The following is an 11,350-nucleotide window of genomic DNA, read 5'->3' as shown; positions in this document are numbered from 1 at the left end:
AATTTAACTGTAACGGACTCAAGAGCAAGGTCGACGAGATAGTTGACTTCATGAGCCGGGACAGTATCAAGAAGCTGCGGTCCAGGAAACCAGGCTGCACGCTAGGTCATCTCTGATCACCAGGGATGGCTATAACGTGCACAGACATGATTGCGAGCGAGACAATGGTGGTGGCCTAGCGTTTATAGTCTACCACACAGTGCAGTATCGTCTCATTGATGAAGGAATCAACCGCAGGGACAACACCTTAGAATGTCAAGGCATAGCTGTCCGGACAGGTGATTCAGAGCTCGAAATTTTTAACATTTATATACCCCCTGTCACCTGCCGCCCGGCAGGATATCAGAGTATAGGTGCGCACATCAGAGGTGAAAACCGGACAGCAAATAGACGATTCGACATTAAGCACTGTGAACGACGAAGCCCCCACCAGGGTAGTGGGCAATTGTAGCAGCTCGCCTGACCTAACAATAGCTGGCGCGGATCTGATAAATAGCATAACGTGGCGACCTATGCTATCGCTTGCATCAGATCACTTGCCCATTATCGTCTCGATTGAGAGACCTGCCGACTTTGTTTCCGCGAACCACCGGTCCTATTTTAACTTTCCGGCTTCACGGAATTCACTGAGGACACCTTCGCCGCTCTTCCCATCCCCACCGATGTGCGCGCATGTGAACGCGCATTCAGCGAGGTGCTCACAGCTGCTGCGGCTCGCTTCAGCTTTAAGGACATCCGTCCTTATTTCCCAGCCGAAGCAGCCAGCTTGGCAAACGAGCGTGACCACCTACGCCAGGCCGATCCCGGGGATCCCCGCATAAGGGATCTCAATTTGGAGATCCAGCAACTGGTAGACCAACACAAGCGGACTAAATGGGTTGAGCCCTTGAAGACCTGTAACCTCACCTCTGGGGTGAGTAAGCTCAGGTCCACCGTTAGGTCCCTGTCGAGCCCGACGAAGCACAACGAGAAGATGGCTATCACCTTCAACGGTTGTACTTCGTCGGACCCGAAGAGATGCGCGAGCTATTTTAGCGGGCTTTTTATACTGCATCCTCCGGCCGACAGATCCAAACGTCGTGCTACCAGAAGGTTGCACAAACTGACCAACGACAGTGCGCCACTTACTTTCTCCGGTGATGAGGTGCAGGGGGCCATGAACAAATCGAAAACATCTAAAGCCAATTGCCCTCACGGACTAAACGCGGTGATGCTAAAGCACCTGGGACCTTTGGGAGTAGGATTTCTCACAAGGGTCTTCAATCTGTCCCTGGCCACTCTCATCATCCCTGACAAGTGGAAAGCAGGGAGAGTGGTCCCACCACTGAAACCTGGGAAACTCGCCAACCAAGGGGAGTCTTATCGTCCGATAACTCTCCTTTCCCCAGTAGTGAAGACACTTGAAACCCGCCTACTCCTACTCCCACTCTTCACGAAACACCTGGCCGAGCGCATAGCACCACCACTGCACTCACCGCCATAAACGCCCAAATAAATCGCGGGCTTAACCAAAACCGCCCCTGCGAGAGGACTGTCCTAGTAGCGTTGGACCTAAAGAAGGCTTTCGACACAGTCAGCCATTCGATGCTACTAGATGATATTTATCAGTCGACACTCCCGCCAGGGCTAAAGCTGTGGTCCGCAAACTATCTGAGCGGTCGTCACTCGTCAGGGACTTTTCCAGATCAAACATTAAAGCAAGGTGTACCGCAGGGTGGTGTCATTTCTCCCTTGCTGTTCAACTTCTATATCTCGAAGCTCCCCCAACCACCAGCGGGAGTTTCCCTGATCTCATACGCGGACGACTGTACGATAATGGCGTCGATCAATGACATCGATGGCCTGTGTTCCAAAGTGAACAGTTACCTCACCGACCTTTCTCGCTTTTTCACTGCGAGGAATCTCCAACTTTCCCCCACCAAGTCCACGGCGACCTCTTCACCACCTGGACAAAGGAGGCCAAACTGTCCCTTAAGGTGAAAGTCGATGACACACCAATACCGACAGTAAACAACCCCAAAATTTTGGGTGTAACCTTTGACAGTTTGCTCTCCTTCTCAGCGCACACAACCGCAATTGCCACTAAAGTCCAAAACCGCAACAAGGTCCTCAAATCGCTTGCCGGCAGCACTAAGGACAAAGACAAAGAACTGTTGCTATCGACATTTAAGGCAATTGGTCGGCCGGTTCTAAACAATGCAGCGCCCGTCTGGTCGCCTGGAACTAGTGACACGCAGTGGACAAAGCTTCAGACATGCCAAAATACTGCCATTCGGACAGCAACCGGTTGCCTCCTGATGTCCCCGGTTCAACACCTACATAACGAGGCACAAATGCTCCCAGTAATGGAGCACAACAAACTGCTCAGCAAGCAGTTCCTTCTAGGATGTTACCGCAGGTTTCACCCCTGCAGACACCTGCTTGAACCTGAGCCACCTCCCAGGCACGTCAGGAGACATCTCTTAGACTTCGCTGACGAAATCCAGGACAAAACTTACCGCAATCTACTGGACCTGACAGTATTTAGACAGTCAATAAACGACATTCACCGGGAGACCGTCACCACCTTCTTAAGCTCCCGTCCTGTGAGTGCCGTAATCGGAGTCCAACCACCACCTACAGCAGATGAAGAGATCCAGCTTCCTCGTGAGACACGTGTAATACTGGCACAATTACGTTCTGGATATTGTAGCAGGTTAACTCCTACCTATTTAGAATCGACTCTGACATACCAAACACATGTCCGGCATGTGAAGGCACCACGCACGACACTAACCATCTTTTCACATGTCCCCTAAAGCCGACTCATCTAACACCCCTCTCCCTCTGGACCCATCCCGTCGAAACAGCATGTTTTCTGGGCCTACCCCTAGATTAGCTAGACGAAGACGATAGGTGATATACCCGACACTGGCGGGGCTACTGTTACTGTTAACAAACAAACAAACCAAAAGAGTTTCTATAAAGAAAAACTTTCACAATAGTACTGACAGCTGATTCTCAATTTTGCAGGTAATCTGCCATATGTGTGGGTGGATTAATTTTGTGGATTTATTTGTAATTAATACATATGTGAACACACTTTTAGATGTAAGACGTAAATGAATTTTACATGTTAACGTACCTGAAACATATTTTATAATAAACTGCGTTTATATCTAACTAGCTTATAACTCTGCTATTCTCATCCTTTTTCAAAATGCATTAAAATATCATCCGGCAACATCATTCCAGCCAGGTCGAGTAATAGATGTATGGCAAAGCGAAGACGAAGACGAACGGCAGAGTTATACTATGCTCCCACGGCACGTAATTCGCTAATTAGAATCCGTAATTTACTTTGTCAGCTCTGCTTCTTGTCTTGCTCTTTGCGTTTTATTATTACTCGAGTTATACATCAGTTCGCTGGCAGTTAGTCTCCCAAAGTAGTTGTAAAAAGACATTTTATAAGAATATTCACCAGTTAATATTAACTTTTCAAAGGACTCACCTTCTTCCAGTTCAAGCTTTCAGAGACAAGAATTCCACAGTATTTAGGAAGAGTTGGAACACTTCAGTAGAGGAAATTTGTTTTCCTCCACCTTTCTTAATATAAATTATTGTTAAAGCACTATGTGCTTATTAAAAAAGAAAACCGGAGGTTTTTTGTTTGTAGCGCGATGCGCTCTTCTTTATTGCAACTCAAAAACGGAACTGAACTTAACTTATAAATTAAAATCTAACTTGTCCCTATTCTTGGCACAATTATTTTTCTGGCAAATACTCTATTGTTGTTGTTGGTCTGAAAAGCGTGGAATTCCAATGTTGTTGTTGTAGTTTGTATAGGTAAATGAATATGGAGTTGTTGTTGTAGTCTGCACTTGTCGGTAAGTATGAATATGATCCCTACCACTGCAGTTATGTGAATTAAATTTGTGGGATCATGAAAAGTTTAGCTTTCCCACGCTAATGCAAAGTAGCTAAGTCTGCACATGGTATTCATGTGTCACTCGTGGGAGTCATGTGTTAACTGCCCCCCTCGTAAATTTAGACCGTCCTCGGCCGGTTTTATGCTCTTTGCTGCTATCTCATCTCTTTCTATCTTATCCTTTTTCACTTTGGTTGCTTTGTATTTTTTGATTACAAAGGTTATGGCAACAACGATGACTATGATAATTAGTATTGATCCTCCCTGAATTGAACGAGTTTGAATGTCGTCATGTAGTTTTTCAATGTATCCAAGATTCTTCAAATTGATTCTGTGTAGGTACGGTAAGCTTAAAAGTTCCAAATCTTCCATCAAATTCACAAACTGGGTTGAGGGAACTCCCGGGTAGAGTGTTGCTATTGCCTTTTCGTTGACAAAAGTCGTACCGTTTACGTGAATTGTTTTATCAAAAGTTATTAAAAAGGTGCCAGATATCGTGACTGATGAATTGTCTGCTTCTTGAACTTCAACAGTTTGGTCATTTATTATAATTACCCCATTTTCTACCTCGGCAACTGGTTCGAGTTGGTTGAATGTAGTTTTACATGTAGCTTTGTGATTGTTAAACAGTTGTTGCACACACGTCGCACCTAATTTTACTCTACAAAATTTAGCTGTTAGTGCCGTCGTGCAATTTGGGACAGGAATGGTTGAGTCTCCACAGTCCGCAACTTTATTAGTTTCTAAGAATATTGTCCTTTGGTCATGTGCCACTGGAAACACCCTAACTAAACTGCATAATTTTTTTATTCTTGGAAATTTAATTATAAAGTAAATTAATTCATTATTTTGAAAAATTTTCATCTTAGAATTACTTATAATATCTCTTATACTAACATTTGCAGCAAGCTCAGTGATTAATATTTTTGAAATTTCTTTTGTGTCAAGAATAATAGGATTTACTATATTTACTTTTCCTAAAACTATAGAATAAATTATATTCTCTAAGTCAGTTATAACTGCCCAGTTTCTTGCCGTCAATAATCCGTATAAATTCCCTGTATCTATTTTATTTTCCTTGGTAGTTCTTAAAATTTGGTTGACTGTATCAATAAGTTGGTTAATTTGTACTTGTACCTTTGTATTAATAGTGAATTGACGTTCATTAGATTCAATGAGCGCTCTTTCTCTGAATTTTACCTCATTGAAGTCGTCAAAATCCGGGGTTCCGCCTACGTATTTGAGTGCTGTACCAATTATATATATACTTTGTGTATGTCTATGATGAATCTGAAGTGTGTCCATCAGTCTGAGTATGTGTTCCATGTCCGATTGGAGAATTTGTTTCATATGAGATTGAGGGAAAACGTGAAGTATATTTTCTGTTCCCTCTACAACGTTACGGTAAGTCGTAAGGTTTGTACAATGTGTCATGTAGTCAAAACTTTCCCAACTTTCGGTATGTAGTTCGAATTTGAAAAGTCCGTTATTTTACCGTATAACCCTTGAATTAAAAGTAGTATAAAAAATCTGAAAGAGAAAAAAAAACTTATACCTCAGGTTGCCTTTGTGGACCTTCCTATTATCTATTAGAACGGTGGATCCTAAATCCTTCTGTACCGTTTTTTCTATAAAAACTTTGGAAAACTTACTGCCTATTCTTTTATTGGTCTTAACATAGACCTTATCTCCTGGATTGAAAAATCGCGTCACTTTATCCTTATTGTGTATTCCAACTTATTTTCCTGAACTTTCATTAATTTCACCTTAATTTCAGTTTTAAGCCACGTTGGCATGGAAGAAATTAACTCAATCGGTTTCCATCCAGTTACTGAATGAATGGAAGTGGCTTATTAAAAAAGAAAACCGGAGGTTTTTTGTTTGTAGCGCGATGCGCTCTTCTTTATTGCAACTCAAAAACGGAACTGAACTTAACTTATAAATTAAAATCTAACTTGTCCCTATTCTTGGCACAATTATTTTTCTGGCAAATACTCTATTGTTGTTGTTGGTCTGAAAAGCGTGGAATTCCAATGTTGTTGTTGTAGTTTGTATAGGTAGATGAATATGGAGTTGTTGTTGTAGTCTGCACTTGTCGGTAAGTATGAATATGATCCCTACCACTGCAGTTATGTGAATTTAATTTGTGGGATCATGAAAAGTTTAGCTTTCCCACGCTCATGCAAAGTAGCTAAGTCTGCACATGGTATTCATGTGTCACTCGTGGGAGTCATGTGTTAACTTATATTCAGGATCCTTCTCGACATAATAATGATGTTCATATTTTATTTATTTTCTTCTATTATTATAAAGTACTTTTTTATGGTTATTATTCAATATTTGTTCACTTCGTTTAGGTTTCAAAGGATAATTGGGAAGTTAATCATAAATTAGAGATCGAATTACGTTTCGTGGGAACATAGCATTACAAGGTTGCAAGCAGAGACGTTAACACTGCGGACAATTGTGCAACCTATCGTTCGAAATAATACTTAGGCTGTTCTGGTTTCTCTTGCCGTAATGTCATTATTTGTTTAAATGTTATGACTTATATAATAAAACATATATGCATATTCAAGAAGTGTTAGACACGACAAAAATAGCTATAAGAAAATATGTAGTATATTTAGATGTAGCTTGCCCTTTAAATATAACACACAAAGTGGCAGCACAAATTTGGTAACTGGTTGATCGGTTCGTTCTGCCGTCATATTGGTTGCACTGCAAGATGGTGTGTATTAGTGTGTGTAATTAAGAAGTCAATTTCCAATAAAAAAGCAAAACTGAGTAGTACATAATAATTAGAAAAAATGTTTTTGTCGCAGTAAGTGAACATTAGGTTGTATTAAAAATGCCATTTAATGTTTTAATAAATGAATGAAAGAGCTATACGTGAGGAAAAATGCACAGCAGACAGAATAAAGTGAAGAAAGCGGACTCGATCTCGCGAGAAAACGAAAGAAACAAGAAAGTGTCACTGGTCTATTGCTATTGCTAAAAAGCAGAAAGGGGGGAAAAAGATAGGAAAAAGGTAAATATGCACTTTGGGTTAAAAAGTGCTAACTGGTCACAATCGCAGTTGAAAATATGAGGATATTTATCTCTTTAATGATGTATCAACGTAACAGAGTACTCTGTTGTCGCCGCGTGTGCGTATTCTATGCGATAGAGAACTGACGCCTCCACTATTAAGTTAACAGCGGCATCCACATAAAACCTGTGCGTGGTTTTGGTGTTGCTGTTGAAATGCATACGTAACCTTGCAAATGCGTAGCACAGTAGTTTCTTTTGTCCAATGGGATGGTACAACTGTTTCATGAGCCAGTTTGAGCATAGTTGATTAAAAGAAAATTCCTAAAATAAATATATGTGTTAATAATTGTTCAAATTTTATAAGACAAACACAAAAATTGTTATTAAATTACCAGTTTCGAAGTAATATATTAAATAGAAAAAACATTTGATCGCGTCACTATTAAACACACATTTACATATGAACCATCATATGTAACACTAGTATTTTTTTAATATTTTGCAGATCGGAGTTTTCATCGGAGTATATCAATTTGTAAGAGTAAAGGGAAAGTTCTGATAACGTGTTGTCGATCGTTCGCAAAATGTCTAATTCATCATCTATTAAAGTAGATCCGAACGCTGTCAGTAGTAATACCACACCGACGTCAACAAACAATAATCACAATTGCAATAGCGGCAGCAATAACAATGTCGAGCAGCCACAAACAAAACGGCAAAAAATTGAAAAAATTAAAACTAATATAAACAAATCTGCTAAAGTTGTTAAATCGGCTTCGTCAAGAGGAGTGGCCACAGCAACAGCTTCACCGCCACCCGACATCATTGATACCGCAGGAGTTAGCCTTCTACAATCAAGTATCAATGGCAAATTAGTGAATAACAGTAATCAGCAACAGTTACGTTGCTCTTCGCTTTCGTCTTCCGCTAATTCAATATCGACACCAAGTTCAACAAACAATTCTCCAACTTCCACTCCTAGTGGCTCACGTGCCACATCATTGTCTCATTTATTGAATGACCAGGGAGCAGCTGCGCACATTCTACCAGGAATCGAAGGCGTCACAAACAGCACAAGTTCCAGTAATAAACTTATAAAGCCCGAAATAGTATCGCAAAATGGTGGTATTGCAAAAATTGGGTGCACTGGTACAACAGGCAGCAGCTCCGACGAAGTCGATCGCATAACACTGATTCCAGATTTGCTATCCATTATGGTAAACACAACCAACACAAAATTGTTGACAGAACAAACAATACATCAAAAGGAAACTCCGACATTGACAACAGCCCATTCTCAGGATATGCGTGAATTCGAAACCTCGCTAAACAAGCAATGCCTTTGCGGTGTATCCGAACGCACATTACGAAAACCTTTCCAATCACATTATTCGATCGACTCGAATGGACAAAAACGAATTGCGAATCTTTCGGAATGGCCGACGGAAAAACTTTTACAATTTCTCTCAAATTTGCAACTACTTTTTGACATTTATCTTAAGCAAAATTCGAAAGGTTTTATCTGTGCACGCATTATGGACGTGTGCGATGTACTTATACGCAATGATCATAACCTTATTGATGAAATTATCGTTTTGGCTGCCTACAGCAATGAGTATGTACAATTTTTAGCTGCAAGGGTATTGGCCTCATTTCTGGTGATCGCAAAACAAGAGCTAAATGATAATTGGCTTAAGAACTTGGTTGATAATTTATTTAATTTTGATCGACTCGACGGTACTGCGGTTCAGAAAATACATTTTAGTTTGGAGATAATCAAAAGAATAGTTGAGTGGAAAGATATTGATTTGCACCCTCTTGAGGATGAAATTGCCGACATTCAAGGAGGTAGTGGGTCTACTGGGTCTGATCGATGTAGAAATATAGCATATAGCAATACGAGTGGTAGTGCGGAAAGTGATGGGTTAAATCCCGAGAGGTTTTTTCATTTTCAGCCGCATCAACCAACATTAGAAACAAACTACTTCGCATTACAATTTCGTGGCACACTTGGTGATGGAGCTGATCACGAAGAGGATGATGAAGACGATGAGGAAGAAATTGAAGATGATGAAGAGGATGATTTGGATGACGATGTGTTGGAAGAAAGTATGGTTCAGGCGCACGCGCGGAGGAATCATCATCATCACGTATCACAAATATCGATGCAGCATCACCATCGTCAACATTTTCCTCACGTAACTACCATCCAAAGCAATACGAACTATCTTCCTACAATTCCATATGAGTCAGTAATTTCGGCATCGCATTACGTAAGTGCTCATACCCACCCCTATAATCATCAACAAATGCACCAAAACAGCTTAGGTGATCACCACTCGCATACACCGTCATTTGATACACTTGCGACACACTTTTCGAACACTTCCAATACAGCAGAGTTTAATGTGGACATCAACGACACGCAACCAATTACATCGAACCCCGTTGCCAATTCGCTTTTATCGTCAGGTTGTCATATAATAACGCTTACCGATTCGGAGAGTTTCGATACCTCACATCTTAAAGGGGTCACTATTAAAATACTCGAAAATAAATGGCCTGCTCTGGTGAAGAATATGTCGGCCCTTATCGTAAACCATATGCATATAGATCATGCAGAGCATTGTATCCTAAATTTTCTACAGTTATGGGAAAATATCATATCAGTGAAGGCGAATCTTTCAGTGGTCGAAACTCGCCCTTTCTACGCGCAACTAGATAAATTCGAATTACTTTTACAACAGCAGCAGTTGTCATGCACCGTCTATAAGCAGCTACTGTGCTTATTTAACGAAGCACTTTGTTACGGATCTACGCTGGCATTGCAGGATATGTTGCCGGTAGAAACGTGCCGTCTAGCTCAAAGAATTGTACGACATGTGAAAGAAGCACGCATTTTAGACTCACTTCCGAGGCGTCAGCCTGAGAACATGGTTAGTTTCTTGGGCTTCAAGCGCGCAGCGGTTATATATACAGAGGATGGTCCACAGACGGGGACGTCGGAACGATGCATGACACAAATGCATACGTCATCGCCGCAGCCTCGTGGCGGCAATTGTTCATCTGCTGCTACAGTCTCTACTCCAACGAATCAGCAGCTGTCTAACTACGACCAGTCCCTCAACTCTACCGTAATTATATCGAATGGTCCTATAGAACCAGATGCCAATGTCATCGAAATGGATAAAACGATTCTACAAAAAATGGTGCTTCTTGTGCTCAAATCTGTCGCTGTAACAGTGAAGGAGATACGCAGCGATTCCTCCGACTCTTCCATTGATTCACATGACTGTGACGCCTATCAAGATATGGTACTTATTGAGCGGTCCATTCGTGATGTACTGCGGAAATTGGAGTCATTTATAAAACACAAACTAGAATTTCACCCCGAATGTCATTTTAGCAAAATACTCATACATCTTTTTGATGATCAGGATGACCATTTAATCGAAGCAATGGTCTGTACGTTGGACGTAACAGCTGGAATATCCTTTCGCAATAATGCTTTCCCTGAACTCGTGTCTATGTTGAATCCCGTATACACGTTTTTAGAATTTCTCAAAATGATTTCAAACAGCTCAGACCTATTGCTTGATCTACTTGTGAGTAATGAGACATGTTTTCTACTTTATCTCCTGCGCTTTTTAAAATATATAAGAGCTAATTGGGATATGTTCTTACGAAGCTGTCATGATTTCGGAATGGGTACACCAACTCTGGACGAAGCAATGAGTGTTCTGATAAGACTGCGCCTGCACATCTCACGATTAGTAGCTCGCCAGCTATATCCCTACGACATTTCGCCGGTGCTTCGGCTACTGGAAAGCTGCGAAAGTCTCTATGAGGGCAACGATCGCAGCCTAACGTGAAATGTTCCTTACAGCTTTCTTAAAAAATCGACAATAGCTTAAAATTACACTATCAGAGAAGTTATTTATTTTTTATTTAATTTATTTTCTTATTGCGGTGACAAATATTGTTCTTGTGCTATCAAAAACCTTTAATATAAATTGAAAATGAAATAAAAACTATCAAACGTAATATTAAATTAAAAGACTTGAATATCTATAGCACAAAGAAATTTTCTTTTAAACAATAGTTACATTTATTTTAATTTAAATGTATCCTTAAAATTTAAATAACTTAATGTAGAACCATAAATTAGTATAATTTAATTTGCCAATTAGTGACTTACATATATAATAAAGTTAAGTAACTTTAAAGTTGACGTACACAAAATACATATATTAAAATTTTATTTGTGTAACCTAAAACAATTTTTAAAATGATTATTCAACAGTTTTAAGATTGTTTTTAATCTTGCCTTAGTTTAAGATGTATTTCTTAAAATTTAAAACAATAACACAATACTTAACCATTAAAAACTCAACAGCTACAATACACTTT

General features: G+C 40.3%; 1 protein-coding gene across 4 annotated transcripts; it reads left to right on the top strand.

Annotated features, from left to right (window-relative positions):
• The first annotated feature begins 6,264 nt into the window (after window positions 1-6,264).
• LOC129243896 (protein lines) lies at window positions 6,265-11,165 on the top strand. Of its 4 annotated transcripts, XM_054881322.1 has the most exons (3): window positions 6,646-6,938; window positions 7,446-10,545; window positions 10,629-10,742. In XM_054881322.1, the coding sequence occupies exons 2-3, from the start codon at window positions 7,525-7,527 to the stop codon at window positions 10,635-10,637; spliced, it is 3,030 nt and encodes a 1,009-aa protein (XP_054737297.1). In that variant the 5' UTR covers window positions 6,646-6,938; window positions 7,446-7,524; the 3' UTR covers window positions 10,638-10,742. The 4 variants fall into 4 exon arrangements, with proteins under 4 accessions (XP_054737296.1, XP_054737295.1, XP_054737297.1 ...); XM_054881321.1 differs by lacking the exon at window positions 6,646-6,938 and adding an exon at window positions 6,265-6,638 and having other exon boundaries at window positions 7,446-11,165; XM_054881320.1 differs by having other exon boundaries at window positions 6,629-6,731; window positions 7,446-11,165.
• Window positions 11,166-11,350: the final 185 nt, after the last annotated feature.

This window comes from Anastrepha obliqua, chromosome 4 (genome assembly GCF_027943255.1).
Source record: "Anastrepha obliqua isolate idAnaObli1 chromosome 4, idAnaObli1_1.0, whole genome shotgun sequence".
Taxonomy (NCBI): Eukaryota; Metazoa; Arthropoda; class Insecta; order Diptera; family Tephritidae; genus Anastrepha; species Anastrepha obliqua.
This window is presented reverse-complemented; position numbering and strand designations above follow the sequence as displayed.

Excerpts from the sequence above, each read along its gene's own strand:
- LOC129243896 (XM_054881321.1), top strand. The coding sequence starts at position 7,525 with ATGTCTAATTCATCATCTATTAAAGTAGATCCGAACGCTGTCAGTAGT.